This window comes from Oncorhynchus gorbuscha, linkage group LG19 (assembly GCF_021184085.1).
Source record: "Oncorhynchus gorbuscha isolate QuinsamMale2020 ecotype Even-year linkage group LG19, OgorEven_v1.0, whole genome shotgun sequence".
NCBI classification, from domain to species: Eukaryota; Metazoa; Chordata; class Actinopteri; order Salmoniformes; family Salmonidae; genus Oncorhynchus; species Oncorhynchus gorbuscha.
In genome coordinates, this window is record NC_060191.1 from 79,424,015 (window position 1) to 79,448,508 (window position 24,494).

General features: G+C 40.7%; 1 protein-coding gene across 4 annotated transcripts in view; it reads right to left on the reverse strand.

The window, feature by feature from the left end:
* LOC124005882 (nectin-1-like) overlaps positions 1-15,745 on the reverse strand; it is a 579,711-nt gene extending 563,966 nt beyond the window's left edge. For all 4 annotated transcript variants that reach the window (XM_046315515.1, XM_046315519.1, XM_046315518.1 and 1 more), the window contains exon 1: positions 14,823-15,745. In XM_046315515.1, the coding sequence (XP_046171471.1) occupies positions 14,823-14,874 (52 nt within the window). In that variant the 5' untranslated portion in view covers positions 14,875-15,745. The remainder of the gene's footprint in view (positions 1-14,822) is intronic.
* Positions 15,746-24,494: the final 8,749 nt, after the last annotated feature.

Genomic DNA, 24,494 nt, shown 5'->3' on the forward strand with positions numbered 1-24,494 from the left:
ACATGAATACTACAACAACATGAATACTACAACAACATGAATACTACAACAACATGAATACTACAACAACATGAATACTACAACAACATGAATACTACAACAACATGAATACTACAACAACAACAACATGAATACTACAACAACATGAATACTACAACAACATGAATACTACAACAACATGAATACTACAACAACATGAATACTACAACAACATGAATACTACAACAACATGAATACTACAACAACATGAATACTACAACAACATGAATACTACAACAACATGAATACTACAACAACATGAATACTACAACAACATGAATACTACAACAACATGAATACTACAACAACATGAATACTACAACAACATGAATACTACAACAACATGAATACTACAACAACATGAATACTACAACAACATGAATACTACAACAACATGAATACTACAACAACATGAATACTACAACAACATGAATACTACAACAACAACATGAATACTACAACAACATGAATACTACAACAACATGAATACAACATGAATACTACAACAACATGAATACTACAACAACATGAATACTACAACAACATGAATACTACAACAACATGAATACTACAACAACATGAATACTACAACAACATGAATACTACAACAACATGAATACTACAACAACATGAATACTACAACAACATGAATACTACAATACTAACAACATGAATACAACAACATGAATACTACAACAACATGAATACTACAACAACATGAATACTACAACAACATGAATACTACAACAACATGAATACTACAACAACATGAATACTACAACAACATGAATACTACAACAACATGAATACTACAACAACATGAATACTACAACAACATGAATACTACAACAACATGAATACTACAACAACATGAATACTACAACAACATGAATACTACAACAACATGAATACTACAACAACATGAATACTACAACAACATGAATACTACAACAACATGAATACTACAACAACATGAATACTACAACAACATGAATACTACAACAACATGAATACTACAACAACATGAATACTACAACAACATGAATACTACAACAACATGAATACTACAACAACATGAATACTACAACAACATGAATACTACAACAACATGAATACTACAACAACATGAATACTACAACAACATGAATACTACAACAACATGAATACTACAACAACATGAATAATACTACAACAACATGAATACTACAACAACATGAATACTACAACAACATGAATACTACAACAACATGAATACTACAACAACATGAATACTACTACAACAACATGAATACTACAACAACATGAATACTACAACATGAATAACATGAATACTACAACAACATGAATACTACAACAACATGAATACTACAACAACATGAATACTACAACAACATGAATACTACAACAACATGAATACTACAACAACATGAATACTACAACAACATGAATACTACAACAACATGAATACTACAACAACATGAATACTACAACAACATGAATACTACAACAACATGAATACTACAACAACATGAATAACATGAATACTACAACATGAATACTACAACAACATGAATACTACAACAACATGAATACTACAACAACATGAATACTACAACAACATGAATACTACAACAACATGAATACTACAACAACATGAATACTACAACAACATGAATACTACAACAACATGAATACTACAACAACATGAATACTACAACAACATGAATACTACAACAACATGAATACTACAACAACATGAATACTACAACAACATGAATACTACAACAACATGAATACTACAACAACATGAATACTACAACAACATGAATACTACAACAACATGAATACTACAACAACATGAATACTACAACAACATGAATACTACAACAACATGAATACTACAACAACATGAATACTACAACAACATGAATACTACAACAACATGAATACTACAACAACATGAATACTACAACAACATGAATACTACAACAACATGAATACTACAACAACATGAATACTACAACAACATGAATACTACAACAACATGAATACTACAACAACATGAATACTACAACAACATGAATACTACAACAACATGAATACTACAACAACATGAATACTACAACAACATGAATACTACAACAACATGAATACTACAACAACATGAATACTACAACAACATGAATACTACAACAACATGAATACTACAACAACATGAATACTACAACAACATGAATACTACAACAACATGAATACTACAACAACATGAATACTACAACAACATGAATACTACAACAACATGAATACTACAACAACATGAATACTACAACAACATGAATACTACAACAACATGAATACTACAACAACATGAATACTACAACAACATGAATACTACAACAACATGAATACTACAACAACATGAATACTACAACAACATGAATACTACAACAACATGAATACTACAACAACATGAATACTACAACAACATGAATACTACAACAACATGAATATGAATACTACAACAACATGAATACTACAACAACATGAATACTACAACAACATGAATACTACAACAACATGAATACTACAACAACATGAATACTACAACAACATGAATACTACAACAACATGAATACTACAACAACATGAATACTACAACAACATGAATACTACAACAACATGAATACTACAACAACATGAATACTACAACAACATGAATACTACAACAACATGAATACTACAACAACATGAATACTACAACAACATGAATACTACAACAACATGAATATACTACAACAACATGAATACTACAACAACATGAATACTACAACAACATGAATACTACAACAACATGAATACTACAACAACATGAATACTACAACAACATGAATACTACAACAACATGAATACTACAACAACATGAATACTACAACAACATGAATACTACAACAACATGAATACTACAACAACATGAATACTACAACAACATGAATACTACAACAACATGAATACTACAACAACATGAATACTACAACAACATGAATACTACAACAACATGAATACTACAACAACATGAATACTACAACAACATGAATACTACAACAACATGAATACTACAACAACATGAATACTACAACAACATGAATACTACAACATGAATACTACAACAACATGAATACTACAACAACATGAATACTACAACAACAACAACATGAATACTACAACAACATGAATACTACAACAACATGAATACTACAACAACATGAATACTACAACAACATGAATACTACAACAACATGAATACTACAACAACATGAATACTACAACAACATGAATACTACAACAACATGAATACTACAACAACATGAATACTACAACAACATGAATACTACAACAACATGAATACTACAACAACATGAATACTACAACAACATGAATACTACAACAACATGAATACTACAACAACATGAATACTACAACAACATGAATACTACATGAATAACAACATGAATACTACAACAACATGAATACTACAACAACATGAATACTACAACATGAATACTACAACAAATACTACAACAACATGAATACAACAACATGAATACTACAACAACATGAATACTACAACAACATGAATATACTACAACAACATGAATACTACAACAACATGAATACTACAACAACATGAATACTACAACAACATGAATACTACAACAACATGAATACTACAACAACATGAATACTACAACAACATGAATACTACAACAACATGAATACTACAACAACATGAATACTACAACAACATGAATACTACAACAACATGAATACTACAACAACATGAATACTACAACAACATGAATACATGAATACAACAACATGAATACTACAACAACATGAATACTACAACAACATGAATACTACAACAACATGAATACTACAACAACATGAATACTACAACAACATGAATACTACAACAACATGAATACTACAACAACATGAATACTACAACAACATGAATACTACAACAACATGAATACTACAACAACATGAATACTACAACAACATGAATACTACAACAACATGAATACTACAACATGTGTACCATAGTTCTAATGAAGGACACTGAGGACACTGCACCATAGTTCAACTAAAGGACACTGAGGACACTGTACCATAGTTCTACTGAAGGACACTGAGGACACTGTACCATAGTTCTACTGAAGGACACTGAGGACACTGTACCATAGTTCTACTAAAGGACACTGAGGACACTGCACCATAGTTCTACTAAAGGACACTGAGGACACTGTACCATAGTTCTACTGAAGGACACTGAGGACACTGTACCATAGTTTCTAAATGACACTAAAGGACACTGCACCATAGTTCTACTGAAGGACACTGTACCATAGTTCTACTAAAGGACACTGAGGACACTGCACCATAGTTCTACTGAAGGACACTGTACCATAGTTCTACTAAAGGACACTGTACCATAGTTCTACTGAAGGACACTGAGGACACTGCACCATAGTTCTACTAAAGGACACTGAGGACACTGTACCATAGTTCTACTAAATGACACTGAGGACACTGCACCATAGTTCTACTAAAGGACACTGAGGACACTGTACCATAGTTCTACTGAAGGACACTGAGGACACTGTACCATAGTTCTACTAAATGACACTGAGGACACTGCACCATAGTTCTACTGAAGGACACTGTACCATAGTTCTACTAAAGGACACTGAGGACACTGCACCATAGTTCTACTGAAGGACACTGTACCATAGTTCTACTAAAGGACACTGTACCATAGTTCTACTGAAGGACACTGAGGACACTGCACCATAGTTCTACTAAAGGACACTGAGGACACTGTACCATAGTTCAACTAAAGGACACTGAGGACACTGTACCATAGTTCTACTGAAGGACACTGAGGACACTGCACCATAGTTCTACTAAATGACACTGAGGACACTGCACCATAGTTCAACTAAAGGACACTGAGGACACTGCACCATAGTTCTACTAAAGGACACTGAGGACACTGTACCATAGTTCTACTGAAGGACACTGAGGACACTGTACCATAGTTCTACTGAAGGACACTGAGGACACTGCACCATAGTTCTACTAAAGGACACTGAGGACACTGTACCATAGTTCTACTGAAGGACACTGAGGACACTGTACCATAGTTCTACTAAATGACACTGAGGACACTGCACCATAGTTCTACTGAAGGACACTGTACCATAGTTCTACTAAAGGACACTGAGGACACTGCACCATAGTTCTACTGAAGGACACTGTACCATAGTTCTACTAAAGGACACTGTACCATAGTTCTACTGAAGGACACTGAGGACACTGCACCATAGTTCTACTAAAGGACACTGAGGACACTGTACCATAGTTCAACTAAAGGACACTGAGGACACTGTACCATAGTTCTACTAAATGACACTGAGGACACTGCACCATAGTTCTACTAAAGGACACTGAGGACACTGTACCATAGTTCTACTGAAGGACACTGAGGACACTGTACCATAGTTCTACTAAATGACACTGAGGACACTGCACCATAGTTCTACTGAAGGACACTGTACCATAGTTCTACTAAAGGACACTGAGGACACTGCACCATAGTTCTACTGAAGGACACTGTACCATAGTTCTACTAAAGGACACTGTACCATAGTTCTACTGAAGGACACTGAGGACACTGCACCATAGTTCTACTAAAGGACACTGAGGACACTGTACCATAGTTCAACTAAAGGACACTGAGGACACTGTACCATGGTTCTACTGAAGGACACTGAGGACACTGCACCATAGTTCTACTAAATGACACTGAGGACACTGCACCATAGTTCAACTAAAGGACACTGAGGACACTGCACCATAGTTCTACTAAAGGACACTGAGGACACTGTACCATAGTTCTACTGAAGGACACTGAGGACACTGTACCATAGTTCTACTGAAGGACACTGAGGACACTGTACCATAGTTCTACTAAATGACACTGAGGACACTGCACCATAGTTCTACTAAAGGACACTGAGGACACTGTACCATAGTTCTACTGAAGGACACTGAGGACACTGTACCATAGTTCTACTAAATGACACTGAGGACACTGCACCATAGTTCTACTGAAGGACACTGTACCATAGTTCTACTAAAGGACACTGAGGACACTGCACCATAGTTCTACTGAAGGACACTGTACCATAGTTCTACTAAAGGACACTGTACCATAGTTCTACTGAAGGACACTGAGGACACTGCACCATAGTTCTACTAAAGGACACTGAGGACACTGTACCATAGTTCAACTAAAGGACACTGAGGACACTGTACCATAGTTCTACTAAATGACACTGAGGACACTGCACCATAGTTCTACTAAAGGACACTGAGGACACTGTACCATAGTTCTACTGAAGGACACTGAGGACACTGTACCATAGTTCTACTAAATGACACTGAGGACACTGCACCATAGTTCTACTGAAGGACACTGTACCATAGTTCTACTAAAGGACACTGAGGACACTGCACCATAGTTCTACTGAAGGACACTGTACCATAGTTCTACTAAAGGACACTGTACCATAGTTCTACTGAAGGACACATAGTTCTACTAAAGGACACTGACACACCATAGTTCAACTAAAGGACACTGAGGACACTGTACCATAGTTCTACTGAAGGACACTGAGGACACTGCACCATAGTTCTACTAAATGACACTGAGGACACTGCACCATAGTTCAACTAAAGGACACTGAGGACACTGCACCATAGTTCTACTAAATGACACTGAGGACACTGTACCATAGTTCTACTGAAGGACACTGAGGACACTGTACCATAGTTCTACTAAAGGACACTGAGGACACTGTACCATAGTTCTACTGAAGGACACTGAGGACACTGTACCATAGTTCTACTAAAGGACACTGAGGACACTATACCATAGTTCTACTGAAGGACACTGAGGACACTGTACCATAATTCTACTAAAGGACACTATACCATAGTTCTACTAAAGGACACTACCATAGTTCTACTAAAGGACACTACCATAGTTCTACTGAAGGACACTGAGGACACTGTACCATAGTTCTACTAAAGGACACTATACCATAGTTCTACTAAAGGACACTGAGGACACTGTACCATAGTTCTACTAAAGGACACTGAGGACACTGTACCATAGTTCTACTAAAGGACACTGTACCATAGTTCTACTAAAGGACACTGTACCATAGTTCTACTAAAGTCAACCATTTTAGCTCTGTTCTTTCCCCCACAGAAAACACCCACCATCCATCGCTAAATGGAATTTTTCGATCCATAATGTAAACGTACAGGGCATTACAGTTTCAGTTAGCAGGAAGAGAGCAGTGCCCCTGACTGTAGCTGGAAGCCCTTTGCATAATGGATCAATGTCTTGGGCTCTGAGCCACAAACACAAACAGGATTAGCTTCATACCAACACAACGCTACACCCACACACACAAATGCAGGCATGCACACACACACATGCACACACACATGCACACGTCATTAACATGTTAAGGCAATGTTCTTAAACTTGACCCATGCTCCTTGCATGCCATTGATTTGCAAAGCATGGGTGTGATGTCCCAGAAATCTATGTCATAGGTTTATTCATACTAGCTTTAACATTAAATATGTACCTCTGAACAAGCAGTGAAAGCCTCATAGAAGACTAGTCACACACAGTCAAACAACACTGCTCGCTGCTTTACATTGACTTCTATCCATCCATCCACCATACATCCATCCATCCATCCCCCACATCCATCCATCCATCCCCCACATCCATCCATCCATCCCCACATCCATCCATCCATCCCCACATCCATCCATCCATTCCCACATCCATCCATCCATCCATCCATCCCCACATCCATCCACCCATCCATCCCACCCATCCACCCATCCATCCATCCATATCCCATCCATCCATCCCATCCATCCATCCATCCCATCCATCCATCCCCACAGCCATCCATCCATCCATCCCCCACATCCATCCATCCCCCACATCCATCCATCCCCACATCCATCCATCCATCCCCCACATCCATCCATCCCCCACATCCATCCATCCCCACATCCATCCATCCCCACATCCATCCACCCCCACATCCATCCATCCCCACATCCATCCACCCCCACATCCATCCATTCACAATTGATCCATCCCCCACATCCATCCATCCATCCCCACATCCATCCATCCCCCACATCCATCCACCCATATCCCACCCATCCATCCATCCATATCCCACCCATCCATCCATCCATCCATCCATATCCCATCCATATCCCACCCATCCATCCATCCATCCATATCCCACCCATTTCCCACCCATCCAGACATCAATCCATCCATCCATATCCCACCCATCCATCCATATCCCATCCATCCACCCATCCATCCATCCATCCATTTCCCACCCATCCATCCATATCCCACCCATCCACCCATTTCCCACCCATCCACCCATCCATATCCCACACATCCATCCATCCATCCATATCCATCCATATCCCCCCTATCCACCCATCCATCCACCCATCCATCCATTTCCCACCCACCCATCCATCCATCCATATCCATCCATATCCCACCCATCCATCCACCCATCCATCCATCCATATCCCACCCATCCACCCATCCATCCATTTCCCACCCATCCACACATCCACTCATCCATCCATTTCCCACCCATCCACACATCCATCCATCCATCCACCCATCCATCCATATCCCATCCATATCTCATCCATCCATCCATATCCCACACATCCATCCATCCATCCATATCCATCCATATCCCACCCATCCACCCATCCATCCACCCATCCATCCATTTCCCACCCATCCATCCACCCATCCACCCATCCATCCATCCATCCCCACATCCATCCATCCATTTCCCACCCATCCACCCATCCATCCATCCATATCCCACCCATCCATCCATCCACCCATCCATCCATCCATTCCCACATCCATCCATCCATCCATCCATTCCCCACCCATCCACCCATCCATCCATCCATTTCCCACCCATCCATCCATTTCCCATCCATATCCCATCCATCCATATCCCACACATCCATCCATCCATCCATATCCATCCATATCCCACACATCCATCCATCCATATCCCACACATCCATCCATCCATCCATATCCATCCATATCCCACACATCCATCCATCCATCCATTTCCCACCCATCCATCCATATCCCATCCATCCATCCATTTCCCACCCATCCACCCATTTCCCACCCATCCACCCATATCCCATCCATATCCCACCCATATCCCATCCATATCCCATCCATCCATCCATCCATCATATCCCACACATCCATCCATCCATCCATTTCCCACCCATCCATCCATATCCCACCCATCCACCCATCCATCCATCCATCCATCCATTTCCCACCCATCCACCCATTTCCCACCCACCCATCCATCCATATCCCATCCATATCCCACCCATCCACCCATCCATCCATATCCCACCCATCCACCCATCCACACATCCACCCATCCATCCATATCCCACCCATCCATCCATCCATCCATTTCCCACCCATCCATCCATTTCCCACCCATCCACACATCCACCCATTTCCCACCCATCCACACATCCATCCATCCATCCACCCATCCATATCCCATCCAAATCAAATCAAATCAAATTTTATTTGTCACATACACATGGTTAGCAGATGTTAATGCGAGTGTAGCGAAATGCTTGTGCTTCTAGTTCCGACCCATCCATCCATATCCATCCATATCCCACCCATCCACCCATCCATCCATCCATCCATATCCCACCCATCCACCCATCCATCCATTTCCCACCCACCCATCCATCCATCCATCCATCCATCCATATCCCACACATCCATCCATCCATCCATATCCATCCATATCCCACCCATCCATCCATCCATATCCCACCCATCCATCCATCCATCCATATCCCACCCATCCATCCATCCATCCATATACATCCATATCCCACCCATCCATCCATCCATCCATATCCCACCCATCCATCCATCCATATCCATCCATATCCCACCCATCCATCCATCCATCCATCCATCCATCCATATCCATCCATATCCCACCCATCCATCCATCCATCCATCCATCCATCCATATCTCACCCATCCATCCATCCATATCCATCCATATCCCACACATCCATCCATCCATCCATTTCTCATCCATCCATCCATCCATATTCCATCCATCCATCCATTTCCCACCCATCCTCCCATTTCCCATCCATCCACCCATATCCCATCCATATCCCACCCATATCCCAACCATATCCCATCCATCCATCCCATCCATATCCCACACATCCATCCATCCATCCATTTCCCACCCATCCATCCATCCATTTCCCACCCATCCATCCATATCCCACCCATCCACCCATCCATCCACCCATTTCCCACCCACCCATCCACCCATACACCCATCCATCCATATCCCACCCATCCACCCATCCATATCCCATCCATCCATCCACCCATCCATCCATATCCCACCCATCCACCCATCCACCCATCCATCCATCCATCCATTTCCCACCCACCCATCCACCCATCCATCCATTTCCCACCCATCCACACATCCACCCATCCATCCATTTCCCACCCATCCATCCATCCATCCACCCATCCATCCATATCCCATCCATCCATCCATCCATATCCCACACATCCATCCATCCATCCATATCCATCCATATCCCACCCAACCACCCATCCATCCACCCATCCATCCATTTCCCACCCATCCATCCATCCATCCATATCCATCCATATCCCACCCATCCACCCATCCATCCATCCATCCATCCATATCCCACCCATCCACCCATCCATCCATTTCCCACCCATCCACACATCCATCTCCCACCCATCCACCCATCCATCCATTTCCCACCCATCCACACATCCATCTCCCACCCATCCACACATCCATCCATCCATCCACCCATCCATCCATATCCCATCCATATCTCATCCATCTATCCATCCATATCCCACACATCCATCCATCCATCCATATCCATCCATATCCCATCCATCCACCCATCCATCCATTTCCCACCCATCCATCCATATCCATCCATATCCCACCCATCCACCCATCCATCCATCCATCCATATCCCACCCATCCACCCATCCACCCATCCATCCATCCATCCATCCATCCATCCATCCATATCCCACCCATCCACCCATCCATCCATTTCCCACCCATCCACACATCCATCTCCCACCCATCCACCCATCCATCCATTTCCCACCCATCCACACATCCATCTCCCACCCATCCACACATCCATCCATCCATCCACCCATCCATCCATATCCCATCCATATCTCATCCATCTATCCATCCATATCCCACACATCCATCCATCCATCCATATCCATCCATATCCCACCCATCCATCCATCCATCCATATCCCACCCATCCATCCATCCATCCATATCCCACCCATCCATATCCCACCCATCCATCCATCCATCATCCATAACCCACCCATCCATCCATCCATCCATATATCACCCATCCATCCATCCATATCCATCCATATCCCACACATCCATCCATCCATCCATCCATATCCCACCCATCCATCCATCCATCCATTTCCCACCCATCCATCCATCCATATCCCACACATCCATCCATCCATCCATCCATCCATATCCCACCCATCCATCCATATCCCACCCATCCATCCATCCATCCATTTCCCACCCATCCATCCATCCATATCCCACCCATCCATCCATATCCCACCCATCCATCCATATCCCACACATCCATCCATCCATATCCATCCATATCCCACCCATCCATCCATCCATATCCATCCATCCACCCATCCATCCACCCATCCATCCATATCCCACCCATCCACCCATCCATCCATCCATATCCCACACATCCACCCATCCATCCATCCATTTCCCACCCATCCATCCATCCATATCCCACACATCCATCCATATCCCACCCATCCATCCATATCCCACCCATCCACCCATCCATCCATCCATATCCCACACATCCACCCATCCATCCATCCATATCCCACACATCCATCCATATCCCACCCATCCATCCATATCCCACCCATCCATCCATTTCCCATCCATCCATCCATCCATATCCCACCCATCCATCCATTTCCCACCCATCCACCCATCCACCCATTTCCCACCCATCCATCCATATCACACCCATCCACCCATCCACCCATCCATCCATATCCATCCATATCCCATCCATCCACCCATCCATCCATATCCCATCCATCCATCCATATCCCACCCATCCACCCATCCATCCATCCATTTCCCACCCATCCATCCATCCATATCCCACACATCCATCCATATCCCACCCATATCCATCCATATCCCACCCATCCATCCATCCATCCATCCATCCATATCCATCCATATCCATCCATATCCCATCCATCCATCCATATCCCACCCATCCACCCATCCATCCATCCATATCCCACCCATCCACCCATCCATCCATATCCCATCCAGAAATCCCTTTTTTTCAACAGGATAAATCCTCCCCTGTAAATACATCACTTCCCAAGAGCATGAGGCGATGGTCATAACGGATCAGTATTGCTTTCAGTAAGTGGTTTCCACTGGTCGGTAGTTTGACTATGGCAGAGGAGCTATCAGCCATGGTTTGTATCCCAAATTGCACCCTATTTCCTGTATAGTGCACTACGTTTGACTAGGGCCCTGGAATAGGGCACTTGGGTTTTGTCATGACCCATAGGGCTCCGGTCAAAAGTAGTGGACTATGCACAACAGTACATAGGGAATAGGGGTCATTTGAAACAGGAAGAACAGGTTCTAAGGTATGATGCTGAAAATAGTTGTAGGGTTGGGGCGGGGCATGTTGGCGGCTTAATATCCATATAATTCATCAAATTGCTTGCTTTAATCCAGGGTTTACGGACACAGCAAACTCTGCTTTCGCAAACACACTGCAGCTTTATAGGAGAATACTGCGTAGTGTTTATGACCTCTATATCCACATAGAGAAACAAGTCTATAGGACATGATGGTTTACCCATTGAATGGTAATTTTTTTCACAATCAAAGTTCCCACAGTCAAAAAAATAAACAGGCACTTCATTGGTTAGACATCTTTCAATGATCAATCACTCACCAGTGCATTATAATGAAATAATACTTCAAAATGAGTTGAGAATGATAATGTCTTCACTATGTGTAATTACTGTGTAATCATTCATTTTCCGGTGGATCCTTCAGACCAGATGTGGAAACATCAAGCCAAGTAGAATCTGCTATAGATATTGAGTTCAAATGGTGTCTAAGTAGAATCTGCTATAGCTATTCCATTCAGATGGTGTCTCAGTAGAATCTGCTATAGCTATTCCATTCAGATGGTGTCTCAGTAGAATCTGCTATAGCTATTCCATTCAGATGGTGTCTCAGTAGAATCTGCTATAGCTATTCCATTCAGATGGTGTCTCAGTAGAATCTGCTATAGCTATTCCATTCAGATTGTGTCTCAGTAGAATCTGCTATAGCTATTCCATTCAGATGGTGTCTAAGTAGAATCTGCTATAGCTATTCCATTCAGATGGTGTCTCAGTAGAATCTGCTATAGCTATTCCATTCAGATGGTGTCTAAGTAGAATCTGCTATAGCTATTCCATTCAGATGGTGTCTCAGTAGAATCTGCTATAGCTATTCCATTCAGATGGTGTCTCAGTAGAATCTGCTATAGCTATTCCATTCAGATGGTGTCTAAGTAGAATCTGCTATAGCTATTCCATTCAGATGGTGTCTCAGTAGAATCTGCTATAGCTATTCCATTCAGATGGTGTCTCAGTAGAATCTGCTATAGCTATTCCATTCAGATGGTGTCTAAGTAGAATCTGCTATAGCTATTCCATTCAGATGGTGTCTCAGTAGAATCTGCTATAGCTATTCCATTCAGATGGTGTCTAAGTAGAATCTGCTATAGCTATTCCATTCAGATGGTGTCTCAGTAGAATCTGCTATAGCTATTCCATTCAGATGGTGTCTAAGTAGAATCTGCTATAGCTATTCCATTCAGATGGTGTCTAAGTAGAATCTGCTATAGCTATTCCATTCAGATGGTGTCTCAGTAGAATCTGCTATAGATATTGAGTTCAAATGGTGTCTAAGTAGAAGTAGGTTCATGTTGATAACCCAACGGTTATTGAACACAACACACAAAGAAACCTCCCGTTGTGTTTGGTAGGCTATGTAACTACCTGGGAGGTTTCGTGCTGTGTGATCACCTGAGATAATAAGAACTGCGTGTCGTCATGATGTTGTATGGACATGTTTATGACGGTCGGAGCCTTTAACAGCGCTATCGCCATCTGCCTGTTATCACCGTCACTTCACTTCATGTAGCCAACTGACACGGAATTATTTGGAAAATAACCTATTCTTTTGATTGCAAATATGTGAACGGATTTTTTTCTAGGCTACTAACAATAATATGTATTTGTTGACATGCTGATTTAAACCCCATTATGCTAAATATTCATTGAAAAGAATACAACTATCCATCGAGAAAACATTATGCCGTTAAAATCAAGAATGTTAATTGTATTTCAAGTGCTTACCTTGTATATTGACAGCCAGAAGGACTATCCAAACAGTCGCCAACATCGCCATGGCGCTTCCAACTCTCCGGACCTCTGATAGCTTCCCCTGAGTGGATAGAATATGTTCAGTCCAGATGATTTAGACCAGGCATGCAACTCGAGCGCAAATTCCAGTCCGTCCGTTGGTTGGGAATACGCCGTTACCTTGAGACCCGAAGTCGATGTGGAACTACTTTCAAACTAATGAATTAATGCGAGCCGACTTGACTGACTAGTTATCCCTACGTTCAGTAGCTCTGAACTACGCAACTCGAAACGGTGAACCGTAGACTGATGAGTAGATCTCCCGCGAGCTGGAAAGATATCCACGGCGCAATTTACGCACAACCGAACAACCGAGACGATACGTTCTTATCGGAGTTAGGTGACTGAACGGGGGAATATAAATCGTCCAAATCGAGGTTTATATTGTGGTGAAATCAGGCAGCAGGCTATGCTCAGTCTACCTTGAATCCCGTGTTTCACCCAGTGCTGCAGTTCGCCACTGCCTACCCCCCCTCTAGTATTTTGGAATAGAGGCGAGGGGGCGGGAGGTGCTCGACGTCTCAATGACAAGTTCCAGAAAATACAACGGATAGTTGTTCTGAATTATTTGCGTCCTTAGCTGCAGATGATATCCAATAGAGGGCAGTTCTGCAACGATCTTCTTTACTTGTTTTGAACGAAACAATAGCCGAAGTTCCCTCTTTCTCCCGGCAATGGAATCAGGAGATATAGTTCTTTTTTCTCCCTCAGTTGACTCAGTAGAAAGAGCTGACTTTTATCCGGTAGTTCATTCGATCAATACTTGTCATTAAGTAATCAAAGCTCTTTTCATGAAATAGCCTGCAATCCCGGTATGCGGATTTTCCCACAAAGACGCCACAACCTGAACTGGCACAATGTATCTGACAAGCTCTGAGCACAGATCCAAATCGGTGACGTTAGACGAGGAGGGGCTAGGACTGTCATGAAAACGCATCAGGCAGCAACAGTCAGAAGTAGACTACTTTAGCACCAAACTAAAAAAGTTAACCTATTAGCACGTATATGTAGGCCTATTTCTATATCTCAGTATCCTATTTCCTATTTCTATATCTCAGTATCTTATTTCCTATTTCTATATCTCAGTATCTTATTTCCTATATCTATATCTCAGTATCTTATTTCCTATTTCTATATCTCAGTATCTTATTTCCTATTTCTATATCTCAGTATCTAATTTCCTATTTCTATATCTCAGTATCTAATTTCCTATTTCTATATCTCAGTATCTTATTTCCTATTTCTATATCTCAGTATCTTATTTCCTATTTCTATATCTCAGTATCTTATTTCCTATTTCTATATCTCAGTATCTTATTTCCTATTTCTATATCTCAGTATCTTATTTCCTATTTCTATATCTCAGTATCTTATTTCCTATTTCTATATCTCATTATCTTATTTCCTATTTCTATATCTCAGTATCTTATTTCCTATTTCTATATCTCAGTATCTAATTTCCTATTTCTATATCTCAGTATCTAATTTCCTATTTCTATATCTCAGTATCTAATTTCCTATTTCTATATCTCAGTATCTTATTTCCTATTTCTATATCTCAGTATCTAATTTCCTATTTCTATATCTCAGTATCTAATTTCCTATTTCTATATCTCAGTATCTTATTTCCTATTTCTATATCTCAGTATCTTATTTCCTATTTCTATATCTCAGTATCTTATTTCCTATTTCTATATCTCAGTATCTTATTTCCTATTTCTATATCTCAGTATCTTATTTCCTATTTCTATATCTCAGTATCCTATTTCCTTTATCTCAGTATCTAATTTCCTATTTCTATATCCGGGTATCTTATTTCCTATTTCTATATCTCAGTATATTATTTAATATTTCTATATCTCCTTATCTCTTTTCTTATTTTTATTTCTCAGTATTTTATTTCCTATTTCTGTATCTCAGTATATTATTTAATATTTCTATATCTCAGTATCTAATTTCCTATTTCTATAGCTCCGTGTCTTATTTGCCATTACCCAACGTGACAGGATCATTCTGTCTGAAAATGTATGAATAATAAATAAATAAAAAACACAGTGTGTTTATTATGTGGATAATTGTAGCTACCTCGATACCTTTCAGTTTTGACACAACCACTACCTGAACCTTCCCAGAGCAGGGCAGAGTGGAACAAACAAACTATTTACCTATTCCATGACATGCAGGTACATTCTAAGTAGTTATCAACATAGAAACAATTATCTTATTATTATTATCTTTATTATTATTATTATTATTGATGTGTACTTCCTACTGTAGTTTTAACATTTAATTGTCAAATGGCATAATTAATAAAGTTAACTTACCGGAGCAACAAACAAATGTTTGGCGGACAAACAAAAACATGACTGATGTGACGATGCCTAAAAACATGACTGATGTGACGATGCCTAAAAACATGACTGATGTGACGATGCCTAAAAACATGACTGATGTGACGATGCCTAAAAACATGACTGATGTGACGATGCCTAAAAACATGACTGATGTGACGATGCCTAAAAACATGACTGATGTGACGATGCCTAAAAACATGACTGATGTGACGATGCCTAAAAACATGACTGATGTGACGATGCCTAAAAACATGACTGATGTGACGATGCCTAAAAACATGACTGATGTGACGATGCCTAAAAACATGACTGATGTGACGATGCCTAAAAACATGACTGATGTGACGATGCCTAAAAACATGACTGTACTGATGTGACGATGCCTAAAAACATGACTGATGTGACGATGCCTAAAAACATGACTGATGTGACGATGCCTAAAAACATGACTGATGTGACGATGCCTAAAAACATGACTGATGTGACGATGCCTAAAAACATGACTGATGTGACGATGCCTAAAAACATGACTGATGTGACGATGCCTAAAAACATGACTGATGTGACGATGCCTAAAAACATGACTGATGTGACGATGCCTAAAAACATGACTGATGTGACGATGCCTAAAAACATGACTGATGTGACGATGCCTAAAAACATGACTGATGTGACGATGCCTAAAAACATGACTGATGTGACGATGCCTAAAAACATGACTGATGTGACGATGCCTAAAAACATGACTGTACTGATGTGACGATGCCTAAAAACATGACTGATGTGACGATGCCTAAAAACATGACTGTACTGATGTGACGATGCCTAAAAACATGACTGATGTGACGATGCCTAAAAACATGACTGATGTGACGATGCCTAAAAACATGACTGTACTGATGTGACGATGCCTAAAAACATGACTGTACTGATGTGACGATGCCTAAAAACATGACTGATGTGACGATGCCTAAAAACATGACTGATGTGACGATGCCTAAAAACATGACTGATGTGACGATGCCTAAAAACATGACTGATGTGACAATGCCTAAAAACATGACTGATGTGACGATGCCTAAAAACATGACTGATGTGACGATGCCTAAAAACATGACTGTACTGATGTGACGATGCCTAAAAACATGACTGATGTGACGATGCCTAAAAAAACATGACTGTACTGATGTGACGATGCCTAAAAACATGACTGATGTGACGATGCCTAAAAACATGACTGATGTGACGATGCCTAAAAACATGACTGATGTGACGATGCCTAAAAACATGACTGATGTGACGATGCCTAAAAACATGACTGATGTGACGATGCCTAAAAACATGACTGATGTGACGATGCCTAAAAACATGACTGATGTGACGATGCCTAAAAACATGACTGATGTGACGATGCCTAAAAACATGACTGATGTGACGATGCCTAAAAAACATGACTGATGTGACGATGCCTAAAAACATGACTGATGTGACGATGCCTAAAAACATGACTGTACTGATGTGACGATGCCTAAAAACATGACTGATGTGACGATGCCTAAAAACATGACTGATGTGACGATGCCTAAAAACATGACTGATGTGACGATGCCTAAAAACATGACTGATGTGACGATGCCTAAAAACATGACTGATGTGACGATGCCTAAAAACATGACTGTACTGATGTGACGATGCCTAAAAACATGACTGTACTGATGTGACGATGCCTAAAAACATGACTGATGTGACGATGCCTAAAAACATGACTGATGTGACGATGCCTAAAAACATGACTGATGTGACGATGCCTAAAAACATGACTGATGTGACGATGCCTAAAAACATGACTGATGTGACGATGCCTAAAAACATGACTGATGTGACGATGCCTAAAAACATGACTGATGTGACGATGCCTAAAAACATGACTGATGTGACGATGCCTAAAAACATGACTGATGTGACGATGCCTAAAAACATGACTGGACTGATGTGACGATGCCTAAAAACATGACTGGACTGATGTGACGATGCCTAAAAACATGACTGGACTGATGTGACGATGCCTAAAAACATGACTGATGTGACGATGCCTAAAAACATGACTGATGTGACGATGCCTAAAAACATGACTGATGTGACGATGCCTAAAAACATGACTGATGTGACGATGCCTAAAAACATGACTGATGTGACGATGCCTAAAAACATGACTGATGTGACGATGCCTAAAAACATGACTGATGTGACGATGCCTAAAAACATGACTGATGTGACGATGCCTAAAAAAACATGACTGTACTGATGTGACGATGCCTAAAAACATGACTGATGTGACGATGCCTAAAAACATGACTGTACTGATGTGACGATGCCTAAAAACATGACTGATGTGACGATGCCTAAAAACATGACTGATGTGACGATGCCTAAAAACATGACTGATGTGACGATGCCTAAAAACATGACTGATGTGACGATGCCTAAAAACATGACTGATGTGACGATGCCTAAAAACATGACTGTACTGATGTGACGATGCCTAAAAACATGACTGATGTGACGATGCCTAAAAACATGACTGTACTGATGTGACGATAAAAACATGACCTAAAAACATGACTGATGTGACGATGCCTAAAAACATGACTGATGTGACGATGCCTAAAAACATGACTGATGTGACGATGCCTAAAAACATGACTGATGTGACGATGCCTAAAAACATGACTGATGTGACGATGCCTAAAAACATGACTGATGTGACGATGCCTAAAAACATGACTGATGTGACGATGCCTAAAAACATGACTGATGTGACGATGCCTAAAAACATGACTGATGTGACGATGCCTAAAAACATGACTGATGTGACGATGCCTAAAAACATGACTGATGTGACGATGCCTAAAAAAACTGATGTGACGATGACTGATGTGACGATGCCTAAAAACATGACTGATGATGTGACGATGCCTAAAAACATGACTGTACTGATGTGACGATGCCTAAAAACATGACTGATGTGACGATGCCTAAAAACATGACTGATGTGACGATGCCTAAAAACATGACTGATGTGACGATGCCTAAAAACATGACTGATGTGACGATGCCTAAAAACATGACTGATGTGACGATGCCTAAAAACATGACTGTACTGTGACGATGCCTAAAAACATGACTGATGTGACGATGCCTAAAAAACATGACTGATGTGACGATGCCTAAAAACATGACTGACTGATGACGATGCCTAAAAACATGACTGTACTGATGTGACGATGCCTAAAAAAAATGTGACGATGCCTGATGTGACGAAAAACTGATGTGACGATGCCTAAAAACATGACTGTACTGATGTGACGATGCCTAAAAACATGACTGATGTGACGATGCCTAAAAACATGACTGTACTGATGTGACGATGCCTAAAAACATGACTGATGTGACGATGCCTAAAAAACATGACTGTACTGATGTGACGATGCCTAAAAACATGACTGATGTGACGATGCCTAAAAACATGACTGATGTGACGATGCCTAAAAACATGACTGATGTGACGATGCCTAAAAACATGACTGATGTGACGATGCCTAAAAACATGACTGACTGATGTGACGATGCCTAAAAACATGACTGATGTGACGATGCCTAAAAACATGACTGATGTGACGATGCCTAAAAAATGACTGATGACTGTAAAAACATGATGTGACGATGCCTAAAAACATGACTGATGTGACGATGCCTAAAAACATGACTGATGTGACGATGCCTAAAAACATGACTGATGTGACGATGCCTAAAAACATGACTGATGTGACGATGCCTAAAAACATGACTGACTGATGTGACGATGCCTAAAAACATGACTGATGTGACGATGCCTAAAAACATGACTGTACTGATGTGACGATGCCTAAAAACATGACTGATGTGTGATGCCTAAAAACATGACTGATGTGACGATGCCTAAAAACATGACTGATGTGACGATGCCTAAAAACATGACTGATGTGACGATGCCTAAAAACATGACTGTACTGATGTGACGATGCCTAAAAACATGACTGATGTGACGATGCCTAAAAACATGACTGTACTGATGTGACGATGCCTAAAAACATGACTGATGTGACGATGCCTAAAAACATGACTGATGTGACGATGCCTAAAAACATGACTGATGTGACGATGCCTAAAAACATGACTGATGTGACGATGCCTAAAAACATGACTGATGTGACGATGCCTAAAAACATGACTGATGTGACGATGCCTAAAAACATGATGACTGATGTGACGATGCCTAAAAACATGACTGATGTGACGATGCCTAAAAACATGACTGATGTGACGATGCCTAAAAACATGACTGATGTGACGATGCCTAAAAACATGACTGATGTGACGATGCCTAAAAACATGACTGATGTGACGATGCCTAAAAACATGACTGATGTGACGATGCCTAAAAACATGACTGTACTGATGTGACGATGCCTAAAAACATGACTGTACTGATGTGACGATGCCTAAAAACATGACTGATGTGACGATGCCTAAAAACATGACTGATGTGACGATGCCTAAAAACATGACTGATGTGACGATGCCTAAAAACATGACTGATGTGACGATGCCTAAAAACATGACTGTACTGATGACTGATGTGATGCCTAAAAACATGACTGATGTGACGATGCCTAAAAACATGACTGTACTGATGTGACGATGCCTAAAAACATGACTGATGTGACGATGCCTAAAAACATGACTGATGTGACGATGCCTAAAAACATGACTGTACTGATGTGACGATGCCTAAAAACATGACTGTACTGATGTGACGATGCCTAAAAACATGACTGATGTGACGATGCCTAAAAACATGACTGATGTGACGATGCCTAAAAACATGACTGATGTGACGATGCCTAAAAACATGACTGATGTGACGATGCCTAAAAACATGACTGATGTGACGATGCCTAAAAACATGACTGATGTGACGATGCCTAAAAACATGACTGTACTGATGTGACGATGCCTAAAAACATGACTGATGTGACGATGCCTAAAAAATGACTGTACTGATGTGACGATGCCTAAAAACATGACTGTACTGAACGATGCCTAAAAACATGATGACTGATGTGACGATGCCTAAAAACATGACTGATGTGACGATGCCTAAAAACATGACTGATGTGACGATGCCTAAAAACATGACTGATGTGACGATGCCTAAAAACATGACTGATGTGACGATGCCTAAAAACATGACTGATGTGACGATGCCTAAAAACATGACTGATGTGACGATGCCTAAAAACATGACTGATGTGACGATGCCTAAAAACATGACTGATGTGACGATGCCTAAAAACATGACTGTACTGATGTGACGATGCCTAAAAACATGACTGATGTGACGATGCCTAAAAAAACATGACTGATGTGACGATGCCTAAAAACATGACTGATGTGACGATGCCTAAAAACATGACTGTACTGATGAGACGATGCCTAAAAACATGACTGATGTGACGATGCCTAAAAACATGACTGTACTGATGTGACGATGCCTAAAAACATGACTGATGTGACGATGCCTAAAAACATGACTGTACTGATGTGACGATGCCTAAAAACATGACTGATGTGACGATGCCTAAAAACATGACTGATGTGACGATGCCTAAAAACATGACTGATGTGACGATGCCTAAAAACATGACTGATGTGACGATGCCTAAAAACATGACTGATGTGACGATGCCTAAAAACATGACTGTACTGATGTGACGATGCCTAAAAACATGACTGATGTGACGATGCCTAAAAACATGACTGATGTGACGATGCCTAAAAACATGACTGATGTGACGATGCCTAAAAACATGACTGATGTGACGATGCCTAAAAACATGACTGATGTGACGATGCCTAAAAACATGACTGTACTGATGTGACGATGCCTAAAAACATGACTGTACTGATGTGACGATGCCTAAAAACATGACTGATGTGACGATGCCTAAAAACATGACTGATGTGACGATGCCTAAAAACATGACTGATGTGACGATGCCTAAAAACATGACTGATGTGACGATGCCTAAAAACATGACTGATGTGACGATGCCTAAAAACATGACTGATGTGACGATGCCTAAAAACATGACTGATGTGACGATGCCTAAAAACATGACTGATGTGACGATGCCTAAAAACATGACTGACTGATGTGACGATGCCTAAAAACATGACTGATGTGACGATGCCTAAAAACATGACTGGACTGATGTGACGATGCCTAAAAACATGACTGATGTGACGATGCCTAAAAACATGACTGATGTGACGATGCCTAAAAACATGACTGATGTGACGATGCCTAAAAACATGACTGATGTGACGATGCCTAAAAACATGACTGATGTGACGATGCCTAAAAAAACATGACTGTACTGATGTGACGATGCCTAAAAACATGACTGATGTGACGATGCCTAAAAACATGACTGATGTGACGATGCCTAAAAACATGACTGTACTGATGTGACAATGCCTAAAAACATGACTGTACTGATGTGACGATGCCTAAAAACATGACTGATGTGACGATGCCTAAAAACATGACTGATGTGACGATGCCTAAAAACATGACTGATGTGACGATGCCTAAAAACATGACTGATGTGACGATGCCTAAAAACATGACTGATGTGACGATGCCTAAAAACATGACTGTACTGATGTGACGATGCCTAAAAACATGACTGATGTGACGATGCCTAAAAACATGACTGTACTGATGTGACGATGCCTAAAAACATGACTGATGTGACGATGCCTAAAAACATGACTGATGTGACGATGCCTAAAAAACATGACTGATGTGACGATGCCTAAAAACATGACTGATGTGACGATGCCTAAAAACATGACTGTACTGATGTGACGATGCCTAAAAACATGACTGATGTGACGATGCCTAAAAACATGACTGATGTGACGATGCCTAAAAACATGACTGATGTGACGATGCCTAAAAACATGACTGATGTGACGATGCCTAAAAACATGACTGATGTGACGATGCCTAAAAACATGACTGTACTGATGTGACGATGCCTAAAAACATGACTGTACTGATGTGACGATGCCTAAAAACATGACTGATGTGACGATGCCTAAAAACATGACTGATGTGACGATGCCTAAAAACATGACTGATGTG